This window comes from Amia ocellicauda, chromosome 19 (assembly GCF_036373705.1).
Source record: "Amia ocellicauda isolate fAmiCal2 chromosome 19, fAmiCal2.hap1, whole genome shotgun sequence".
Lineage (NCBI taxonomy): Eukaryota > Metazoa > Chordata > Actinopteri > Amiiformes > Amiidae > Amia > Amia ocellicauda.
In genome coordinates, this window is record NC_089868.1 from 22658821 (window position 1) to 22684230 (window position 25410).

General features: G+C 38.1%; 1 protein-coding gene across 1 annotated transcript; it reads left to right on the forward strand.

The window, feature by feature from the left end:
- The first annotated feature begins 7356 nt into the window (after positions 1-7356).
- LOC136714821 (BMP/retinoic acid-inducible neural-specific protein 3) lies at positions 7357-21980 on the forward strand. Its single transcript, XM_066692446.1, has 6 exons — positions 7357-7487; positions 11153-11343; positions 16316-16421; positions 17038-17274; positions 19668-19890; positions 20768-21980. The coding sequence occupies exons 1-6, from the start codon at positions 7469-7471 to the stop codon at positions 21882-21884; spliced, it is 1893 nt and encodes a 630-aa protein (XP_066548543.1). The 5' UTR covers positions 7357-7468; the 3' UTR covers positions 21885-21980.
- The last annotated feature ends 3430 nt before the right edge of the window (positions 21981-25410 follow it).

Consider the following 25410-nt stretch of genomic DNA (forward strand, 5'->3'; position numbering starts at 1 on the left):
CTTGACACCGTCGTTTGTCATGTCTTATCACAATAATGAAAATGATGGAAATCCACTTTATAAATAGAAAGGTTACTAAATCAATGCTCCATTTTAGAAATTCCAAGGATCTCATCTGCCAGACGGTTTGTAACAGGAGATGGGATATTGATATTTAATTCCTGCACGCTTTCCGAGACGGGCCTACCATGTTCCATGGTTTTGCAATGCTTGGTTTCCACCAGTATAGGATTTTAGCATCCAATACATCTAATGCAATTACACTAGTTCATGCACTGTATATTTTAATTATCATTTTATTAAACTGAAAGTAAAAATTTATATTATATTCTGCCCTAGCTCCCAGGTTGCACACAGGTCCACAGGAAATTAGTTAGACAACAGGGGAAACAATATAAGCTCATTAAAAATATTACATAAATAAATTAGCTACCCATGCACTATTACATAACATTATTTTGTAACCGCCCCTTGTGCAATCCCTGTTTCTAAATCATGTGGGTCATTATACATCTTGAAAGAGTGTGTGCTTACCTAAGGAACTGTGACCTATTTTGGTATCTATACCATCTTTATAGACCACAGATTGTTACTAGATATTGCTCAGTACAAGAAACTAAATAAAAATGTTTTTCTTCTAAATGAAACACATCTATCTGCCTATACGAATACACAGAGAGTTTTTCTCTTCGTATGATTTTCATTAAATACATAACATGGTCTTTTTAACCAATCTGACACTCAGAAATAAGCTAATGATATCTGTCCTTGTAGGCTATTTTCGACAGAAATGTTATGACAATTTGTTCTGTTAACTGTAGAAGAACAAATTGATAATGTTTCTATTCATTTGCAATTTTCTATATTCAGTGTTGCTTAATGAATATAAGGGGTCATTATGGCCGCTGTTAGGTCTGAAAGCAATATCATTTAAAAGAAATAGGCTTTTAGCCTTTTGAATAGATGTTTAAATGAAAGGTTTTCTGTTTCATATCGCCATGCGTAGTGATGCTGTCAGAGTGATATTTGTTCAGGGCTGATGGGAAGGTAGAGGTGGTATTTACTTTTTAATCAGTAATTATCAATGAAATGCTTCCCTTGCTGATGAGTATTAATTTGTTTTTCCGATGAATGTGAAAGAAATAGCATTGCAAGGTGGAACTGAGACCCAGACTAGCTCTTGACAAGGCTTAGGGAAGAAGACAGGAGATGGCAAGAGCATAAAACAGTTCCTCTGTATAATTTATGGACTATCTTATAACTATAGGATACTGAGCGGATCAATTAAGGTTTGTACATCGGGAGTTGTGTTGCTGGCAATATAGGATGAGGGTGAGGATTTATCAGCTCCCTTTCAAGTCAAAAATAGGCTCAAACCAGACGGGATAATGCCTCCAAGCCATGCGGTTACTAAGCTTGTATACCAAAGCAGCTGATAGACCTCAGTAAGAGATGATATAGTCACCCGCCATCACACTGGGCTTAACTACGCGTCTCACACTGAGAACTTCCTTTTTCTTTTTCTTATTCCTCGGCGTCGAAGGCGAGAGCTACTGATGTATTTTTCTCTTTGAGGAGATTCGAACGTGTGTTGCAGCAGCTGTAGGTGTGAGCTAGAAGCTGGCGTTCACCCACTTGCTCTGGTTTATTCATTGCGTCTACCCTCACTTTCTGAGCTGCACCCTTCCTGCTCGAGGCGCCCAATCCTTGGTACACTTAGATCACCGTAAACAACAGACAACTAAGGTTCAGTGGAGCAAACAGACGTCCCAGGTCTAAATTTAGGCTCGGGGTCCATGTAGGCCTCACTGTCTCAGGACAGTTAGTGTTCGAGGTGTCATTTCACCCCTTCAATACCATGCGATTCTTTCAAGAGTCAAAGTGACTTTAGTTTCAACTGGCTGGATTATCAGAAAGAGAGAAACAAAAGATTTGGCCAGTGGACAGAACTCCATCTTCTAATGCAAAGAAAGCTAAACACCTCATAGATGAAACAGTAAAGAACCATGTTGGAAGTTCATGGAAGAACCGAATTCTTTCATCCAGCAGTGACTCAGTAAAGATTTTAATTGTAGAAGTAGATCACCTAGACAAATATGTGACAGACCCTTTCAGAAAATAACTCCTACCATTGGCATTTGCCCTCAAACCATTCTTTCACTGCTACATTTACATGTATAGGCAGCATTATTATTGAAATATTGTAATATATCTTGTATATAAATGTTATACTAAATTATACGACACAATTATGACACTTGTTTCCTTATGGTAATAGTCTTGTCGTGTATATAAGACTCTTATTTATGGAAGATAAAGGTTTAAGTATTCAGTGTCATCATTCTGAAGATTTAAATACATTTCTAATCCTGGCGAGGTGCTCCCAGGTTGCAGGGTGTAGAGAGCTGGTAACTGTTTGACAGTTTCCTATTTCTCCTTGTTTATTGCCTCCAAGATTCAGACACATGGAAAATGTATTTCTTCCCTGGAAGCGGAAGAAGGGACTGGTATCCTCGGGGAGATAGTGTTCCTGTTCTCTAATTGCCTGTTTTGTGTGTGTGTGTGTGTCTCTGTGTGTGTGTGTGTTTCCACCTAGGTGTGCAGGGAGAGCGGAAAGCATGAGGATTCCAGGTTTCCAGTGGAGGTATGATATAGTGGCGCCGCGCTGTTGCTGAACTGCTCTCTCTGATGGCTCTATGGGAGTGGATGACAGTGAGCCTCCATTGCTGGGTTTTCGCGGCTGCCGTGCTCCTCGATCAGCAGGCTAGCGGTCCCCTGGACTGGCTCCTCTCAGACAAGGGACCCTTCCACCACTCGCAGGAATACACCGATTTCGTCGAGAGGAACCGGCAAGGATTCGCGACCCGATACAAGATATACCGGTGAGTACCGAGGCCGGGAGAATAAAGCTTGAGTTGGATCAATACTTCTCGTGGATGGAGCAGTTGACAGCGAGGGTCTTGTTAGTTGGGTGGGACGTGCACTTCCTCTATTCAGTTTCAGTATGCATCTTATGAAGGAAAATGTTGATAGAAAAAAAGATAACCTTTGCCTATGAAATATCAAGGTGGTCAAAGCAACAAACATACAGTAAGTGCTTTTAATGCAAATGTTATGCACGTCAGTATGTGTGTGTGATTTGATTTGCAGTGTTTCTGTGTATATTTATTATATAATGAAGGCATGTAAGTGTTTTGCTCATTATAACATCCCTTTTCACATGATGCAAAGTTAATGGACTGTGCCTGCTGTTTCTGTCTGTAGCATGGTAATATAGAGACTCCCTTGAGCTGCAGAACCTGCCAGCTGGTTTTCTTAAGTTTTCCTTAATAATAAGTTTAATATTTTACACACACACACACAGACTTATTGTTATTATTGTTCCTTAATTCATGGCCTTTTCCACAATTTCAACATTGATGTTTTTATTTTGTTGTTCCAGTTTTCTAGGTATATGTTGAGGTAGTATATTTCACTTATATTAAACACTAATGATAGATATAAACTACTTCAAGTTTGTTGGCACCTTTTTTGTTTGAAAGATGACTCTTCTGTGTTTTTAATTTGCTGTGGGTGGTTGGATCAACATTTTGCGATGGTCTATGGCAAAGGACACTTAAGGCTCACATCCCTACGAACTGTGATTAAATTAAAGGCAGAGAGCTATAACGAGGTGTACACCATCCAATACGATTCTGTGCCAAATGTTGTTCAATGCGCCACATTTGAATGCAAAGTGCTGCAGTTTAAGATGATGTCAGTTTGAGCAAATGGGGTCTCGTACAATCAAATAAATAAACCCACTGTTAGAAATCAAGAGTAAAAGACAGAACTGGCACTTTGTAGATGATAGCAACTGTTTCATGTTCCCCTGTGACAGCACTGGAATATTTTTTTTCCCAGTAAATTAATGTAATTCAGATTATTTTAGGAAGACTCTAGCCTAATAAAAGCAACCCTGGCTCTGTCGTAGCTCTCCACAAACTATTGTTTAAAACAAAACAGAAATGCTACTATAACATCATTATTTTTGTGCCCACTGGACTGTTTCCAAGTTTTCAGTAGCAGCGTTCAAATATGAAATGTTACTGCAGACAGTCAAGGCTTCTTAGAGAGAAACATCTTACTGCTTAGTCATCCTCTGACATACAGTAGCAAAGAATTGTTGAGAAAGACTCAGTTATGATTTTCAGAGTCGCTGGTTTTGTCCTTTTTAATACGGATTGGATATTCATGTAGTTATCAGTTTAGCATCATAAAACATTTCTTAAGCATTTAATGTTTACCCCAAAGTGTGCACTGTCACAAATTCCCAGTGTCAATGCATGCCTTTCTTTCTCAAAGCTTCATTGTCTGACACCGCTGTCTATTACAATAAATAAATCAATTAAATAAATGAAAACCGTTTGACCAAATACGCTGGGAGAAATTAAAAGTGACAACATTCTTTTCATACCCAATTTTCCCAAACAGAATCTCGCGTTCGAACACCGACAATCTCTAATTTTCCCAGATGACACACGGTTTAGCATCAGAAAAGATAAATTACAAGCGGTTATTCTACTATTTATAGTGGTACCCCCATAATGAAAGTGCTCTGCCTATCATTCCTCTTTCAATTTTCTACCTTTCCCCTTGATTGAATTTGAAAGAATTTTAATGAGCTCCTCCGAAGGAAATGAGCCTTTTTGATTTAAGAATTTGCCAGCGAGAATATTTGAAAGACAGCGTTTGTAAAAGCCCAAAAGAAAGCTGCAGGGAAGTATAAATATTGAGAAGTGACAGTTGGGAGACGCCAGGTTATTTTGGTAAAGCTGAACCCTCAAACATCCTGCCGATATGTAGGAGAAAATGAATAAAACGCGGTTTTAATTTTACTGCTTGAGAATTATGCCTCTGAGCTGCTTTCTCTTCAACGTGAATTGTTCCTGTTACCACAGTGTAAATAATGCTCTCAGTGGTAAGGGTTTCTTTCTTCCGAGGGAAATAGGGGTCATACTGAATTCCTAGAAGAAAAAAGGAATAAAACACTCAGAGAGAAAGAGAGATCTTTACTGAAGATTAATGCAGAAACATATTTTCATTTGGTTGTTCAAGTGGAAAGAAGAAAAAAGTAGTAGATGAATTTTCAATTGACAAACCCAGAATAGCACACAGGAAGGAGGTAGGTGTTATTATGTTCCCTGGTTGAGTTTTACATACTTTACATATGCATACATTTACATATATTTTAAATTGGGTTTTAATTTCAGAGCTTAAAATTAAATAAAAGGGATCCTTCTCAAGGGTTCAAATACGAACACAAATTCAGATTTCTACAGCAAATGGAGGCCCGTTATCCAGAACAGACAGGTCAGAAGCAGTGTCAGCCGTTTTTTTGTTGTGGAACAACCTTCAAACTGCGTTTCCACTTTCATCAGTTTGCCAGTCGCTGCCAAGCCTTCACAGGGTTTAAGATAAGACAGGCGAGGCTTATCGTAGTCAGGTATAACTGAAGGAGCATATAACGGAGGGGATTTACTGTTTTAATCTGCACTTGCACATCATTTATGTGCAGCACTTTCTTTTACAGCAAACAAATTGAATCAGTTGAGAAGTGTAGGATGGTTTATTGTAGAACCTAGGAAGACCAGCTCCATTTCAATAATGTTTCTACAATCAGTGAGCAGCATTTAGCTTTTGTAATTGAAATAGTTTTTCCTTTTTTTTTCAACCAAACATATTCTCATCTGGAACACATCTGTTTAAATGGGTTTCAATCTTCAGTTTTGAAGTTTAATAAATCCTCACGCCTGTAGGTTGCATTATGACTGTTTATAGACAATCTGAGGTTACCTGTCGATTTTTACATATGCACTTCCATAACACAGTCCTATATTTGGATTAAGATTGTATCCTGTATTTATATAATCTAAAATAAGATGGACTGAAGAATTAACAGCTCCATGTAATGAAGACGATGATAAGTTAACGACTTCGGCTGAGAAAAGTAAACAAACATCAATAAAAATAAATACATGCTCTGCTGCCCTATGACAATCAATTGTTCGGGGAGTAACCACAGTTTGTAAACAGCAGGTGACAGAAAGGTTAATAATAATAATCATCATCATACATTATAATAACCAAACATTAAAAAGTAACGCCAAAGTTAAATTAATGAGGTCAGATCCGCAATGAGAAGCACATTTTCACTAATCGCATTGAACAACGGGCACAGAATGCTTTTCTTTTTCCTTGATAGGTTTGGCACAATAAAAATATAACAAGGAGATTTAACTTACAAGTGGATTGAAGTTCCATTAAAAATGCTTCTACCTAAGAACATAAGAAGAACATAAGAAAGTGTCCAATCGAGAGGAGGCCATTCGCCCCATCGTGCTCGTTTGCTGTCCATTAATAACTAAGTGATCCAAGGATCCTTTCCTATTTTTGTGACAGTCTATTTTTACGTGTCTTTTTATCTTCAGGCTGTTAGAATTATTGCAATGTTTCACGTTTTATTTTTGTTTAGAAAAAATCTGCACAAAGTCATCCCACTGGGAAAACGCATGCTGTGTAAGCCAATCTAACCTGGAAAAAAAGGCAAATCAATTATTTAATTAAGCAGAGACTTGTTATTAACATTACTGTATTTGATGACAAAGGGGTTTTAAGTGTTTAATGTGAAATTTAAGGAATATGCATACCATTTTATCGATGAGGACATGAGAACGGATCAATAGCACTAATATTGCTGTCATTGCTCGCAGATTTGACAGAATGGGTGTGAGGCTGTCCTTTCACAGAATTACACTTCAGATATGCTGGCTGCCTGCTCAAAAATCATACAACACAAATGTCACACACAAATCAATTAGAGAGACTTCCAATACTTATCAACAAGTATCTTTGAGCATGGACTAAACATAGACTAGACATAAACAGCAACTTGAATGTGTTTCAAACTTAAATTCAATAATGAAATAGAAAAACCCAGGATGAGAACAATGTTAAACGTTCTAGATATGACCTTTGAAATAAAACAAACAAAAAAGTATTCAATTATACTTTAATAACAAAAAATAATCAATGACTTAGTTTGCTACCAAACATAATACTTTTTGGACAGACGGAAAAAGAGAAGACTAAATTAAATCATTAAATATAAAGTACAGATTTCTGGTTGTTTTAATATATCAGTGATCATTTAAAAAAGCCAGTTTGCTGTTATTACATTTGAACTTCCTAATATCTTTTTTATTAGTAGCTTTACTCTTCACTTGCAGTTGTTTTGTCATAATGTTTGTTTTGCAGAGAGTTTGGTCGGTGGAAAGTGAATAACTTGGCGCTTGAGCGGAGAGATTTTCTCGGCTCCCCTTTGCCCCTCGCCCCCGAATTGATCCGAAACATCAGGCTGTTGGGACGCAGACCGAGCCTCCAACTGATCACGGAAAACCTCATCAAGAAATATGGAACACATTTCTTAATGTCAGCCACACTGGGAGGTAAAATCAATGTTGCATTTAATATACGTATTGTTTTGCTATTGATGGACATTCAACTTGTTCATATCAGGGGGACAAAGAAAGAGAAGAAAGGATTGTGTAGTTTAATAATGATGGCTGATCATACAAATCTATTATTTTTGGTGCCCACCATGTTATTCATTTTTGTATCAACGCTAACAGTGTGATATTTGGAATTTCTGTCCACAAAATTAACTACGCAGACATTTCCGTAAAATCCATTAATTGAACATGATCACAGATAGACCTGAACTTAGTGCTGCTGTCTTTCATAACATTGCCTAATCATTCACAAAACGCAATCACAGAAGCTCATTTATCCAAAATACAAATAAAAAACGCTTTCCTGCCTATATTTTATAGTGCCAGAGACCTACAGTACTGATCTCAGGGCGGTGAATCTGTCATGCACAAGGTAATCCCCAGCATTTAATCTGTGATGGCACCACCTGACAAAGCCCCCCACACTCAAAAGCTAATTACACATTCTGCCAGTAAATTGCGTTTCACCTGATGTCTGTGCAGCAGCAATTATTCAAGACTTTACACATTACTAATAAATACTAATATGTGTATTCCCTTTATAGTTATTCTGGAAGACCTACCTGCAGGTACATTAGTTATAGTCTGCTTAATAATTTTTAGTATACTCATATTGCTTGTTGTTTTATTTTGTATTATTCCTACTGTGGACCTAAAAACACAACCCTTTTTCTACAGCTTCAGATTGTATTCAGCTATACTTGTTTTTCTACAATGTTTGCATATTAAATCTCTCTCTCTCTCTCTCTCTCTCTCTCTCTCTCTCTCTCTCATGACTGTTCAATAGCATAATACCTGGGTCTGGGTCAATAGTCCTCCGGCTGCATTTGAATGATCATAACAGCTGTAAATGAGTTTGTAGTCAGAATCAGAAACACATTTTGATGATATTGAACTCAACCTTTTTTATTTTGTCTTAATGCCAGAGTCAATGCAAATGTGCAAATGCTGCCCAGTGATCATAATTATGCCAATTAGTAATGTAATTGACATCCGTGGGCTCCTACAGCATTATTGGTGTGAATACCCCATGTAGAAAGATTTCTACATTTATAATTCTCTATGCTAGCTGCCAGATAAGTGTATGAGTTTGCCATTGGATGGGTGGGTGCTTGGTCAAAGTGGGGAATTCAAAGCTCATCTTCTGTAGGATTAGTGTGAAGTAGTTGAGCGTGTTTCTAGGTTGGGTATATGGAGGAGTTACTGCTGCATGGCATTATCATTGTGACACAGAGACAAACTATTGTAATTAGACTAGTGCTACTCACACCTTTTTTTAGTTGTTTCTACCTGCTGAATAAATAGCTTGCAAGTTTGCCAGATCCCACACATATTACTGTATACAGTGCGGCAGTGAGAATAGGATGAAAATAGGATGGAGTGTATTTGGAAGAAAGTTGTTGAAAGGAAATCTACCCATTCACTTGAGAGAAAAATATACTACCAGTGCTAATTTATGGCTGTGAAACCTGAACACTAAAAGCAAAAATGTTACAGAAACTGGACCACACGAAGGAGCATGCTTGGAGTAACGAAGAAATGGGAAAATAAATTAATGGATCCGAGAACAAACCACAATCTGTGCCATCACTGAAAGAGTGAAAATGTTAAATTGGCAATGGGCCGTAGACACTGCAAGAAGAACTGATCAAAGATGGACAAAATAGGCTCTTGAGTGGATTACAAGATATGAAGGAAGACCTAGAATATGACCACAGAGAAGATGGGAAGATGAAATCATACACTTTGCAGGCGAGGAAAGGAAAAGAGAAACTACAGATCGAATCAAGTGGAAACAACTTGGGGAAACACCCAGCAGTGGATCGATATAGGCTGATGATGATGATGATGATGATGATGATGATATATTTATATATAATGTATGTTCTTTATGGTATAACCTATGTTTTTCACAAAGTGTCTCAGAATTACATAAATACCAGATTAATGGAACAACACAACCATCTTTCTTCTTCACAAGAAAGGAGACACAGGAGATTTCAAGAACTACAGGCCCATTAGTCTACTTAACATCTTGTACAAAATCTTTACAAAGATATTAACACATCTCCTTCAAGACACCCTGGACTCCACCCAACCAAGAGAACAAGCAGGATTCAGAAGCGGATATAACATGATGGATCATATTCAAGTTATCCAAAAAGCATTGAGAAGCTGCAAATAATATGAGCTTCGACTGTGCCTGGACTGTGTCTACGAGAAAGCATTTGATTCAATACATACAAACTCAGTCATCAGGGCTCTAAGATGTCTATACCTGTTTGCCTCTTCATATAATAATTCATGCAACAATGCTACAACCAAGACACTTCAGCATTACATTTATTTTGTGTAAATGAATTTATAATAGTCAGTGTTTTGCTGGAAATGTTGCAACATCAAAGCTTATCAAAAGTTCAAACAGGTCAAAACGTATCTTAACAATTTCTAATAATTTTAAAACCATTGTATTCTGCTTCTTGGAGTTTTTGTAATTCAAGACTTATCCAACTGTTTTTATAGCCACAATGTGCTACCTGCATCCACATTGCAATGAATAAGGCATTCCAATTTGTTTGGCTACTGTACTACTACTACTACTATTTACATTACTAAATAATAATCATCACAGAAATAAATAATTATTCTGTTAAATTAGAAAAATACAAACACATTTCAACTCTAACCCAGGTGCAAAAAAAACAGTTTTCTGTTTATTGTCTATAAACATCTTTTTGCAGATGTGAGACAATGCCTTTTCTGAAAGCACATTATCTGTAGTTTACAAATATGTGTGCTGGACATTTAGACCTTATAACTTTTTGGTACCAATTTGCTTTCAAACAGAATCACTATCAAACAATATCAAGAGGGTTTTATTGGATGTGTGGAGCTGACAACTCATACTCATGCAATATGCATCACATCATTATTAACTGTACGCCACTCTTCAAGCTTGAAGCTCGGAGCTCCATACCCACTGGCTCAATAATGAAACTGCTACAGTGAAGGTATTGAGTTTTCTTCCCCACATTGATAGTGAAACAGGAGATGCGCAAATTCCTGGAATGACTGACTACCACATCATATATACAGCTCTGGAAAAAACTGAGACCACTCCAAGTTCAGAAATCAATGTTAAGTGGTCTCTTCATTTTTTCCAGAGCTGTATATATATAATTTTGCAAGTGATGGCATCACTCGATGCTTTTGACATGTTTTGACTCAGTAAAAGTGCATGTAAGCAAAACAGATAAACACACAAACAAACAAAAATGCACATTAAGACAAAATGTCCTTTATATATATTGACAGACATACAGAAAACTTTTTGAGCATTAATTTGATTTGTATCGACCAGCAGTCTTACATTACAGTGCATACTAAGGAAATGTTTAGTCGGTGTAAACTATTTATATATCCGTCTAGTTGTTCAGGTGACCTGGCTTGTTATATATGTACCTGGTGTAGCCTGTACTGTTAATATGAACTTAGTGATCTAAGTTCTTCCCAGTTCTGTCTACTCAATTCCCCAAGTATTTTTTGTTTCCAAAGTTGTTTGTTTCTTTCTACATGTCAGTGACATTGACTTTCATCCACAGGAGAAGAGGCATTGACCATATTCGTGGACAAAAGGAAGCTAAGCAAAAGAGCAGACCTGAATGAATATGCCAGCAACAGCTCCTCAGTCACCCTAGAGACACTGCATCAGCTCGCCGCCTCCTACTTCATCGACAGAGAGAGCACGCTTCGCAAGCTGCATCACATTCAGATTGCCTCCACTTCTATCAAGGTAGATCAGGTCTTTTAAGTGTTTATGAAAATAGTCATCACGTCCAAGCACATTGGTGTTTGATTAAGAGACTATAAACCATATTCATAAGAACAAACACATAGGATAGGATTTTTTTACCTGGGAACATAACCAACTGTGTGTTTAAGATTATATTTACTGATAAACAGACAAACAAACAATCAAAATATTGGCTACAGATAGCCACAATGCTATGCTACATATAAACATATGAATATAAAATGTCTACCACTGTTATTTGAAAATGTAATTTTGACAGTGACAGGGCACTGATGTTTTGGCAGATTAAGCATCACAATTCAGATGTTGTGGTATAAAAATTACAAATTCTTCATTGTGGTTTTTAATACACAATGAAGTCCAGATATTTGCATTGTTACTGAAATACCCTATTTTAGTGTAGTGGTGACTGCTTTTCCCTTTGAATTTCAATATGTGGTGCATTGGAAAGAAATCAACTTTAAAACCCATAGCTTTCTTTTTTTAATATATATCTAGAACTTTTTTTTTACAATTTAGCAACTCAAAGATATAGAATCAATTGCCACAAAAATAACTCTTACATTTCTCTTAGAAAACCCATTTATACCAATTTTTTAGCTAGCTGCCTTCTACGTTTATCACATAAATACATGATAAAGGTTTGCTTTTGGAGAAAAACTGGATTGAGAGCAGTCAGGAGGGAATCCACGGGGAAAGGCGGCAGACAGATGGGCACACTGTAAGGATTTTCCAAATTGTTCTGCCAATCTGCCTTAAATTCATCTTGCAGGTACAATTATCTAGATAAATGGAGTTTCTGCAATACTGGGTTTAAATGTTACCACTTTGTAATTTTACACAGCCTTTGTAACATGACGTTATCTTTCAAATTGAGAACACTACCCAACGGGGATGGGATATTGTTGTTCATATAGGCCATTGTCACTCAGGCTGACCCCGCCTCTTCCTGCTTTAACTGGTACAATGCAGAGCCAGCTGCCTCTTTTGTCGCTCATGGGGACATGTGACTCATAGGAGTGCCGACACGGTACCGGGGGCGGTGCAAGCTGGTGTATCTGATGCACTATGGTGAGGGGTCTCTCCTGAGCGTGTGAAACGAATGTACGTTTTAAAACAGGAGGACAGAAATCTGCAATTTTCCAGACAGTGGGCACAGTGAGGGATTGGATCCTGTCAGTTCTATAAATAAAATAACTGAAAATATAGTTTGTTTACCAACTGAATGTGCAATTCTGTGTTTATGTAATCAGTAGAACCAGTTTTGATGTTGCACTTCCAACATGTCCGTTCAATCGGTTAAGAGATCCTAGGCTTGTTGAGCTGAATCAGGGGTGTTTTAAAGGCATGGGGAACAAATAAATAAATTATATATATATTTATATATATATATATATATATAGAGAGAGAGAGAGAGAGAGAGAGAGAGAGAGAGCTCATATTTCTACAGAGAGATGACAGAATTTTGTGGCGGAGAACGAATTAAGCATTCTGCCACATGGATTTCATACTGGATTTAGTGCAGGCTATGCAGAAGGCGATACCCCATGCTGTGTTATACGGCATCAAATACATCAGCTTTTTTCTGTGAAAAAGCCTGTTAGTCAGTCGGTGTGTTGGGACTTCAGACCAGAATCTCTTGATCCCACTTCTGTCACCATGTCACCACGCTTCAGTGCACGAAGGCTCTGCTTGGGCTGCTTGGGTAGAAATAATAACTCGAGCTACTCTGTACATTAGGGGGCATTTTGCATCATTTACAATTTCCGGACTGACTCACTCACTCTGCGATTCTCTTTTTCTTATATATAATGTATACATGTAAGTATACATATCAAATTAAATTGTAATACATTACCATTTTCTAATAATGCTAACGTGTGTGTCTTGAATTACCAATATCAAAAAGGTGTAAGGGCCAGGAGGTATGTATATTATTATTATTATTATATGTCTTGTTTAATTTATGCAAGAACGGTTATTATTTTATTTTCGTAACAAGCCTTATGAAAGCTGCACTGTGGCATAAATCCAAATTGCTATGACACCATATTTAACGTGGTTTTGATGTTCTTTATTTGCTTGGTCATAATTTGTCTTCGGGGGTCTGCTAAACTCCTGCAAATGATCAAAACCTTGCCCCCGGCCGCGGCATTGTCTGACAGCTCTACTGTCTACCGAAAAAAAGACCTTTAGTACCATCCCTGAAGGAAATTATCATATAGCTTGAAGTAATTATACGTGGAGTCTCAGTTGTCATAGTGGTTTATGTCTCTTCGGTGTCTTGGGTTATTACACGTCACTTTGGCCTCACTCTGAGTAGGGTGCAGTGAGTGATGGGGTGAGTGAACTGAGATAATCCATGTTCACTAGATGTTTTTGAACACGTGAATGGGAGTAAACAACATGGCGCAGGCTAATTCTTAAGCAATCGGATACAGGAGTATTCATTTAGAATTGTTATTGACTTGGACTGCTTTGGAACGAATGTTATGAACAAAAACAACATTTTATTCAAAATCACAAACAGTTCTTAACATATATATCATTATAAAAACTACTTTTAGGCTGAAAAGGCTTTATTTGAGAATCCCTTGTTGCTCAGCAGCATTGTCATATTGTACCCACTAAATTGGTGATGAGATATATAATGCTCTTCCATTGAAAGCAGTGCAGGAACATAGTGTTGGCAGGAACACAGAGTTTTTCATTACAACACAAATATAAAATGCATAATGAAATAATGAACATGCTAAATTAAATCATTATCTTCTATTAAATTAAATAGAATGGTTAACCGTGCTGGAAAAATTAAGAAGTTGGTGTTAAAAGCTTTCTTAAAAGGTTTTACTGTGTTCGCTCCAATCCCAATAATGGAGTTGTTATCTAAGCTTTAAGTTAATGAGATGATCAATTATGTCTCCTTCCTCAGAATGTATCCCTTTTAAATGTGAAGCTGATAAGACAGGGGAAGTTTGTTGCGTTCATAAGAAACGGGCTCACTTAAATAACCTGATGCTCAGTAGGTTGTACGCTAAATACAGAGGACGAAAAAAAATGTAATATCGGCAGTGGTCACAATATTTGATATGATTTATCAAACCTATGAAACTAAAAAGCAATTACCTGGCACTTGCAGTCAACTAATTTCTTTCGTGTGGCTTGGGAGATGTCAGCGGTTTCAGAAGCAGTAATTCTGAGAAAGAACAAAATGCTATCGCAGGTTACTTTTCAGGATGACCCTATCAGCCTTTAACTTTTCAGAGAGAGAGAGAGAGAGAGAGAGAGAGAGAGTCCAATAGTTTTAACTGTGCTTTCTTATCTGGTTGGACATTATTATTATTATTATTATTAGAGAATAGAGAGAATCTCTGTACTATCTACATATGTCAACATGAAGGATAAAGCAGTTTCTTAGCATTCTGTGTTTCTCTCCCTGGATCAAATGTCATCTGACAGGTTAAATCTGAGAAGATAAGTGCATTAATAAGAGTGTGCTACAGTACTTATCACTGGCACATTTAGAGTCAACTAGTTATGTTTAAAATAGGCAACAGAGATACAGAGAACAGTAAATGAGAACAGTGGAGGAATTTGCAAGAAAGGTTATTGCAACGTTTCATCTAACACGGGCCAGAAACCTTAAACCATCATTAAGCACCACGAACAAGAGCCAAAAAACCCTCTTTGTAGTTGCAAGAGAATATTTATAATGAAGTAATTATAATCGATACAATGCTCACAGCCTGAAATAGACTACCCTCTCAGAACAAAAAAAAATAGGCTCATATAGGTGTTCAATATCATCCTGCACAGTGAGACTATTATCATTAAGAAGACAGACAGCTTTATTTAGCAACCATATCTGACATGAAAGGTGCAGCACACTGTCCAGAGATATAATTGCATCTACAGGCCAATGAAGAGAAGAAGAAGAATGTAAATGAAAGTAAAATGTGTTTTGTTTTTTTAGTTTTCCTGTGCTGCGGTTTAGCTACGTTTTATGTCTGTTGATGAAAGTCTTGCCATGTTTAGTTCGGAGGAAATTTGAATCCCAAAAAACTTTAAACCAAATGGAAAAGAAAAATATGAACGCAATTGCCTAAAAATCTCACATCAACAAAAGTTTAAATTAATTTCCACCTGCAGCACAAACAGGAAAAGATCAAAGACGCTTCAGTTCCAGCCGAAGATAAAAATGAGAAAAACTAAAACATTGGAAAGGGAAAAAGGTCAATTGAACAGCAGTGCGTGAAAACATAATTAGCATCTGACTAACTAGTAGTCAGGAGAAGTTTATTTTGCATTCTGGAGCTCACATTTTAACGAGGACTACATTATTATATCCCATCTGTCTCTGCTCTCTCCCCGTACGAGGACCATCCTGTCCTCCCTGAGACACCTCTCTCCCGTCTCTTTAGGAGCTTCGGGGGCAGTTTCATTTGCTCCCTGTGTGTGTGAGATAATCTGCCAGGGACAGAAAGCCAAGTCTTTCAGCAGTGCTACAGCAGAGTGAAGATTTATTTATTAATTGCAAACCATTGGAGTCTCCAAATTTGACATAACAAATCATCATCTGAATACTAGTAAGGAGTGTTTTTAATTAATAATCATGCTTTGCTGAAATGCTGTTCAGTTGGCCTTTAATTCCCAGAGAGTTAAATCGGCAGCCAGCTGTGGCCTGTGGTCGATCAGAGGACATTGACTCCCCTAAGTTTCGTTTTATTTGTTACCTATCCCTGATGGATCCTTGTGAAAGGTCAGTCAACCCATGTATAGTTAAATATCGGTGTGACAGGAAGCCCTCTCCTAAGCAGTACGGGCATGAGGGCAGACTAACAGATACAGAAGTGGCTGCTGCTGCTCTTACACAGTTTGCAGAAATGAAAAATGGCTAAATATTGTTTTTGTGTGTTTGTTTGTTTGTTTGTTTGTTTGCTTTGTGATCCAGGTGACCGAGATGCGAACGGGCCCCCTCGGGTGCAGTAACTATGACAACCTCGATTCTGTCAGTTCTGTTCTGGTTCAGAGTCCGGAAAACAAAGTTCATTTGCAGGGTAGGTATCGCTGCTTTTGAAGCCTGGAGCTTAAATCAAATTCAGCACCCGTCTTAGGATGAGGATGTTGTGGAAATGTCCTCTGTATGAATTGTGCTCAGAATGCAATATGGCCTCAAATTAGAAAGTCTGGGTTGTTGAAAATAAATCGAAACCTCCTGACTCAGAGTGTCTATTTTTATTCCCTATTACAGGGTAACAGAAGAAAACACCTTTATATATAGAGAAATGTTTTTTTTAAATGTAAGTGAAATTGAGAATGAACGTCAAAGGTAAGATTAGCAAAAGAGATACAAATAATAAATGCATACTGTATTCATATACAATTATCCTCTTGGAAGATCTGTATTCTGCATAACTTTGGTATTCTGATAATATTGTGTTATGTACAACCCTTAACAGCAGGCATGAGTTATAGTTAAGTATAGTTGTATTGTTTACAGAAGAGTGCACCTTCATTTATATAGTGTTCATTTTCATACTCCCATGAAACAAGTTTGTAGAGGGAGCCTGTATTATTATTGTTATTATTATAAATAATAATACACATATTAATCAGATTGCTTCTTTGGGAAAAAAGCAATCAAACAAAACCTGTATTCTTTTTATTCATAAGGTCTGCAAGTCCTACTGCCAGATTACCTGAAGGAGCGCTTCGTGCAAGCCGCGCTAAATTACATCGCTTGTAACTCCGAGGGGGGATTTGTCTGTCAGGGTAATGATTGCTGGTGCAGGTGCGACCGCAAGTTCCCAAAATGCAACTGTCCATACATGGATATTCAAGCAATGGAGGACAGCTTACTTCGGATTACTGAAACCTGGAGCACTCTCTACAAAGAATTCGAGGATTCAGGTAAAGACAGATAAGGAAACGCGAAGATGTGCAGACAAAAGAAACGTGCTTTCTGACTTAATATGTCTTCCATTTCAAAGTGAAACACGACTACATTGAAAATGGCAAATAAAGATACTGTTCTTATATATGGAAACTACTGGTCAATAGTTTTAGAACACCCCAATTTTCCCAGTTTTTATTGAAATTTAAGCGCAGTTTTTATGTACAGTTTCCTACACCATCAAAAGGCACTTGGAAACTGAAGGAAACTCTGACAGGAAGAGATCTGACAGACTCGAAGCCACAACAGAATCAGAAGACACATTTTTGAGAGTCAACATCTTGCGTGATAGGCAGCTCACAGGACAACAGCTTCAAGCACAGCTGAACACTGGTCGAAGTGAGCAAGTCTCACTTTCAACTGTGAAGAGAAGACTTAGAGCTGCAGGTTTGACAGTCGAGTGGCAGTAAGAAAGCCATTGCTAAGAATGCAAAATCAGAAAAAGAGGCTTGCCTGGGCCATGAAGCACCGTCACTGGACTACTGAAGACTGGAATAAGGTCTTATGGGCCGATGAATCACAATTTGAAATCTTCGGTTCAGGGTTTTTGTACGCTGTCTAGTAGGTGAAAGGATGGTTCCTCAGTGTGTGACACCAACTGTCAAACACGGAGGAGGAAGCATGATGGTCTGGGGCTCTTTTGCTGGATCCAGAGTCTGCAACTTGCAAAGAGTGAGTGGCACTCTGAACCAAAATGGCTACCACAGCATTTTGCAGCGCCATGCAATACCCTCTGTTATACACCTAGATGGTCAGCGGTTCATCCTACAGCAAGATAATGACCCAAAACATGGGATGAACTGGACAGAAAGGTGAAAGAAAATGCAACCTACAAGTGCAACACATTTGTGGGAACTTCTGCAACAGTGTTAGGAAGAACTGTCCGAACAATATTTGATTTCCATTAAACTCAATTAAACATTTCAATAAAAACTGGAAAAATTTTGCTGTTATAAAACTTTTGACCGGTAGTGTATGCTTACAATATTGTTTTAAATGTATGTTATTTATACCCAAGCAAATAAAAACAAAAAAATCCATTTCCATTTTACTCTATTGTGTAGATTTAAGATTCAAGTTCTTATTCTCTGAAATAAAAGCATTCACTATGGAATATTTTAACACTACTTAATGGCGGGGGCCCACTTAGTTATTTTTACATAAGTGTTTAAAGGTCAGCCTTTGTAAGAAGCCGAGTCCATTCTTAAAATAATCTACCAGCTGCATATGGAATTGAATGTAGGTGGTGTTATTCAGATTTCACAACGGCATTGAGCTTTTTCTAAGACCTATGCATAGTGTTATAATTATGCATACCAATTAGTGGTTTGAAAGCAATTTTTTTATGAGAAAATTAAAAATATTATCAAAACAAACCAACCAAACAAACAAACATAAACTAAGAAGTTAATTCATATAAAAAAGTGCATTCTTCAGGATCTCAATACATAACTCATTTGATTAATTAATAACATTGATTTATTTACTGTCAATGACAGCATTTGACACATTCTTAAAACATGTTTAAAACATGACAGATAAACGTCATTGGTATTGCACGGTTTGTTTTGCAATATGTCTAGCAAGATTAATCGACCATAAAAAAGATTTTATTTCCAGCCGCGCTTCGAATAGCGCCGTAATAACCGCAAACGGATAAGCGTACTTGGCATAATGTTTAGGTAATACTGCCACTCCAGGTCATCTTGCTGTGACTGTTATTGCTGAAGTTAAATTAAAATGGCAGATTTTATCCTTGTTATTTTATTATTTTGTTAAATAGTGCAATTACGTTCAAAGTTTGTTATTATTTTTCAAGAGTACAGAAGGCATTCTGCATAATACGGTGTTCTTGAGCAGAAATGTACCCTTCAATGGAGGATATCAAACTGATTCAGAACAGCTGCTCCGTCAGCAAACTGCACACAGTTGCAAAGTAAGCTGTTTGCAGGCAGAAACAGAGAATTGTTCCCTAACCCTGATTACTACAGATAGCGGAGAGGTAGTAAATAACTTAAAACATACAGTATATCCCCCACAGGACTTTAAAACCATAACACAAAGATGGCACATAATTTGGATGATGAGAATCAACTGAAACATTGTATTTTCTTTGTTTTCCGCATACTAACTTACATTAAAGAACTAGCTAACATTTTTTATCTGAAATCTAATATTATAATGGTAAAAAACAAACATAATTGTGCCACACTGATGCTACATTTGTGGGGAGTAACTCTGTATATTATTATTAGCAGTAGTAGTAATAGTAGCGGTATTCATAAAAAAAAAATCTTTACTACTACTATATTGCAGCTGCGGTAAACTATTATATTTTTTATTTTAACAGATGAATTTAAAATGTTTCTGACAAGACTACCACAGAACTATTTCTTAAACATTTCAACGATACAACATCTGTGGTCGATGGACATCAGCTTTCAGCGCCGGTACGATCAGCTCGACAACAGCATGAAAGCACTGTTCAGGAGGGCTCAGAGAGTGGTGTTCAAGCTCTTTAGTCTGAGCAAGAGATGTCAGAAGCAGCCCCACATTATTTTACCACGGGAAAGGTAAACGCAGTGTGTTCGAGACTACTGAAGTTACTCATCTTTGGAAAAAAGGTTCTTCAAGTAATGCGGTCATATTTCAAGTTTACTTTTTACTTTGCATAGATGTGCAATTAGTATAACTTTTCCAAAACAAAGTGCCAAAAACTATGATAAAGAACTGGCTTCCGTTGCCTCAGAGTTGTTCACAATGCTTGAAAGATTTCCCAACGGCTCATTCGTTGCAGCTCACATTGATGATTGATTTTTGGTTCTAGGGCAAAATGCCTACTTTCTACTGTACCACAAATCTGTCAGTGGAAGAAGAATCATAGTTTCAACTTTAGAACTTAAACCCAAAATGGTAACACTTTATAATAAGGTGCTGCATATCAATTTATTTTTATAAATGTTTAATAGATTAATAGATACTTATAATACTACATTACAAATTAGTTATAACTCGGTTATAGCAATACATAGAATGGCCACAGTCGAACAGGTAGCTACAAAGTGTGCCTTTGATTAAGAAATCATGATTCAAAACTGATTTTTTTTTTATTAGGAATGTGTCAAAGCAGTAGTGAAAAGGGACACTTTTTAGCTACCTGTTAAACGTTGTGACCATTCCATGGACTGCTATAACTACAGTATAACTAGTTTATAATACATTATTCATGCTTTATAAAGTATCTATTAATCATGTAATAATAATTTACAAATCATTCATAAGCAGCACCTCAATCTAAAGTGTGACCCGATTTTTTTATCATAGGCATACAAATATATACTACTCTTAGAGGGAGACCCAATACGTAATGATATTTATACTGTTTTTATTATATTGTATGTTGTATTTATTCATACATTGAAACACTATGTCCCTTGATTTCCCTTGCAGACCACAGACCTACTGGTTCAGCTACTTCCAGGCATTGCTTTACTGCTCAGAGAACAATCAACTGGGGATGTTTTCCGAAGAAACACACTCCTGCACTTGTGCTTATGGCCAGAGCTCCTGCCAGCTGCCTACACCATGTTCAGTTGGAGAAGGACATGCGTGTGCGGCTTGTGCTTCGGACAACCACACCCGCTGTGGGAGCTGCAACTCTGGGTACGTTCTGAGCCAAGGGACGTGCAAACCTCTGGTCGCCGACTCCACCGAAAACTACTTGGGTTTTGAGACGGACCTGCAGGATCTGGAGTTGAAATACCTCCTGCAAAAAGCCGACAGAAGGCTAGAGGTCCATGCTATCTTCATCAGCAATGACATGCGCCTCAACAGCTGGTTTGACCCTTCCTGGAGGAAACGCATGCTCCTCACCCTGAAGAGCAACAAGTACAAGTCCAATCTTGTCCACATGCTCCTGGGTATCTCGGCTCAGATTTGTGTCACCAAAAACAGCACGTTAGAGCCGGTACTCTCCTTGTACGTCAATCCGTTCGGTGGCAGCCACTCCGAGAGTTGGTACATGCCGGTGAGTGAGAACGGTTTTCCCGATTGGGAGCGGACTAAGATTGAGCTGCCTCTGGAGTGCTTCAACTGGACCTTAACCCTTGGAAACAAGTGGAAAACCTTTTTTGAAACAGTTCATATCTACTTGAGGAGTCGTGTTAAGACACAGCACACCAGTGGCAATGATAGTGTTTATTACGAACCTCTGGAGTTCGTTGACCCGTCAAGGAACTTGGGCTACATGAAAATCAACAGCATACAGGTGTTTGGTTACAGCATGCACTTTGACCCGGAAGCCATTAGAGATCTGATCCTACAGCTGGACTACCCCTATACTCAGGGATCACAGGACTCGGCGTTACTACAGCTGCTGGAGATCCGAGACCGTGTAAATAGACTTTCTCCGCCTGGTCAGCAGCGCTTGGATCTCTTCGCCTGTCTTCTCCGGCACCGCCTAAAACTGACAGCCAGCGAGGTGGTCCGGATACATTCGTCTTTGCAAACGTTCAGTACCAAGTTGCCAAACTCTCTGGACTACGAAACCACAAAGTTATGTAGTTAACAACAACTGAAGCACACTGTAAAAACTCAATAAAGTGGGGGTTCCAGTCGTGTGTTCATGCTGCTCTAAAGGCCAATAAAGGATATGAAAGTAAAAGATTTATAACAGTGCACTTAATATACCATAAAAACCCAAAATATAGTAATTTGTAAGTTTTGAGACCAAATGAAGGTACATTTTCTTTATAGATGCCTTTTGTTTGTAATTTTTATATGTTCTGTTCGGTATTGATATTATGAAATTTTATTTTCCATCAGTGGGAGAATATATATATATATATATATATATATATATATATATATATATAAAATATATGTTTGTGTGTGTGTGTTGTGGAGTTATTATTTGTGAAATTCAAGTGAGTGAAGCCATGTGATTGAAACTAAAGTGATTCATTTATTTTTTTCCAGTAAGAAAACATCTGAAGCAAGACATTTAAGGATTGTATTCTTTCAGTCTGTTCGCACTGCATCAATTGAATAGGTCCTGGATATTATATATAGATCACTAGACTTTTTGACCTCCACTTGGTTTGATTCACACCATCTGTTTTCCAGGTCACACAAGCACATCTTCTTTTTTCATCTTCCCATCTTTTTACATCATCTATGTATTTTTTCATCTCTTGGGATCCATCCTATAGCTTCTTTTGTGCACCTTTGGTCTGTCCCAGTGCCCTTATTTGTTCTTGGATCTATTTACTTGTTTTTCAGTCTCTTCTTGTAATTCCAAGTGTGCATCTTTCCATGCTGCTTTGTTTTGTTTACAGAGCAATACATGAGCACTGGTAGTATGCATTAGTGAAATAACTTTCTATTTAAACATATGGCTACATATCCTTTTAATAACATGCCAGTTTTTTCCAAATGTTGTCATGTTTCTTTAGATTTCTTCTGCGTTGAGTCCCAAGGTAGACATATGTTTTGACTTCTTCGAGTGTCTTTTGTTCTACCTCAGCTCTCCTAGTCTTAACAGTTGTTGAACTTTTGGTCGTATTCAAGGTAATTTTGAGTCCAGTTTTCTTACTCACATTCGAGAGAGAATTCTTGAATTTGTAGTTGCAAGTCTTTGGGTGATTTTGCAAAGATGACGATGTTTGTTGACAAACTCTTGGTTGTTCAACAAAGCTCCATCTATCTTGATTCCATTCCGAAGCCTTGAACACTTCTTCAAGGGTAGCCGTGAAGAGTTTTGGAGATGATATATATATATATATATATATACACTCACCTAAAGGATTATTAGGAACACCATACTAATACTGTGTTTGACCCCCTTTCGCCTTCAGAACTGCCTTAATTCTACGTGGCATTGATTCAACAAGGTGCTGAAAGCATTCTTTAGAATTGTTGGCCCATATTGATAGGATAGCATCTTGCAGTTGATGGAGATTCGTGGGATGCACATCCAGGGCACGAAGCTCCCGTTCCACCACATCCCAAAGATGCTCTATTGGGTTGAGATCTGGTGACTGTGGGGGCCAGTTTAGTACAGTGAACTCATTGTCATGTTCAAGAAACCAATTTGAAATGATTCGACCTTTGTGACATGGTGCATTATCCTGCTGGAAGTAGCCATCAGAGGATGGGTACATGGTGGTCATAAAGGGATGGACATGGTCAGAAACAATGCTCAGGTAGGCCGTGGCATTTAAACGATGCCCAATTGGCACTAAGGGGCCTAAAGTGTGCCACGAAAACATCCCCCACACCATTACACCACCACCACCAGCCTGCACAGTGAATCACCTTTCTTTCCCATTCAGACATTCAGTTTGGAGTTCAGGAGATTGTCTTGACCAGGACCACACCCCTAAATGCATTGAAGCAACTGCCATGTGATTGGTTGGTTAGATAATTGCATTAATGAGAAATTGAACAGGTGTTCCTAATAATCCTTTAGGTGAATGTATATATACACAAGAAAGGTGATTTAAGCAATTTTGAGCGTGGCATGGTTGTTGGTGCCAGACGGGCCGGTCTGAGTATTTCACAATCTGCTCAGTTACTGGGATTTTCACGCACAACCATTTCTAGGGTTTACAAAGAATGGTGTGAAAAGGGAAAAACATCCAGTATGCGGCAGTCCTGTGGGCGAAAATGCCTTGTTGATGCTAGAGGTCAGAGGAGAATGGGCCGACTGATTCAAGCTGATAGAAGAGCAACTTTGACTGAAATAACCACTCGTTACAACCGAGGTATGCAGCAAAGCATTTGTGAAGCCACAACACGTACAACCTTGAGGCGGATGGGCTACAACAGCAGAAGACCCCACCGGGTACCACTCATCTCCACTACAAATAGGAAAAAATAGGCTACAATTTGCACAAGCTCACCAAAATTGGACAGTTGAAGACTGGAAAAATGTTGCCTGGTCTGATGAGTCTCGATTTCTGTTGCGACATTCAGATGGTAGAGTCAGAATTTGGCGTAAACAGAATGAGAACATGGATCCATCATGCCTTGTTACCACTGTGCAGGCTGGTGGTGGTGGTGTAATGGTGTGGGGGATGTTTTCTTGGCACACTTTAGGCCCCTTAGTGCCAATTGGGTATCGTTTAAATGCCACAGCCTACCTGAGCATTGTTTCTGACCATGTCCATCCCTTTATGACCACCATGTACCCATCCTCTGATGGCTACTTCCAGCAGGATAATGCACCATGTCACAAAGGTCGAATCATTTCAAATTGGTTTCTTGAACATGACAATGAGTTCACTGTACTAAACTGGCCCCCACAGTCACCAGATCTCAACCCAATAGAGCATCTTTGGGATGTGGTGGAACGGGAGCTTCGTGCCCTGGATGTGCATCCCACAAATCTCCATCAACTGCAAGATGCTATCCTATCAATATGGGCCAACATTTCTAAAGAATGCTTTCAGCACCTTGTTGAATCAATGCCACGTAGAATTAAGGCAGTTCTGAAGGCGAAAGGGGGTCAAACACAGTATTAGTATGGTGTTCCTAATAATCCTTTAGGTGAGTGTATATGTAGAGTACATGGAAATATCTACACTCTATAAATAATGCCTTGTGAAGCTGGTTCACTGGATAAGGTGCTTCATGTTACCAAGGCCTGTCAGAAAATATATGACACCCTGTAGGCAAAATGGACTCTGCCACAATATTCAGGTATAATTCTACCACACTGCTGGTATGCCAAATAGCTTATTACAGGTCAGGCAAAGTGATTTGAGCAAGGACATAAAAACCCACAGTACTGTGCTGGATGAGGTGGAAAGTCATTGTATTTTTTTAATCATAAAAAAGGCTTTATGCCATTGAAGATCACACAGTGAAGACATGACATACATTTTGCACTCCAGTAACTCCCAACAGCATGCTCTTTTTAGAACTTAATTTCAGCACAAGCAAGGCAGTTCACGGAGAGGTTTTTGTTATTTTTATTTTTGTTATGTTAAGGAAAGGCACAGAATGTGACAGGAATAAACTTAACATATTTCTTAAAGTACGTGTCATCTTGCAGTTTGTTTGCTTTCCGAGATGCTGTTCACTATTTGGAA

What these genes read in the sequence shown, in the direction of transcription:
- LOC136714821 (XM_066692446.1), top strand. An exon ending in CAAAGAATTCGAGGATTCAG is followed by an intron (nt 17,275 to 19,667) that starts GTAAAGACAGAT and finishes TTATTTTAACAG; the next exon opens with ATGAATTTAAAATGTTTCTG. An exon ending in ATTATTTTACCACGGGAAAG is followed by an intron (nt 19,891 to 20,767) that starts GTAAACGCAGTG and finishes TTTCCCTTGCAG; the next exon opens with ACCACAGACCTACTGGTTCA.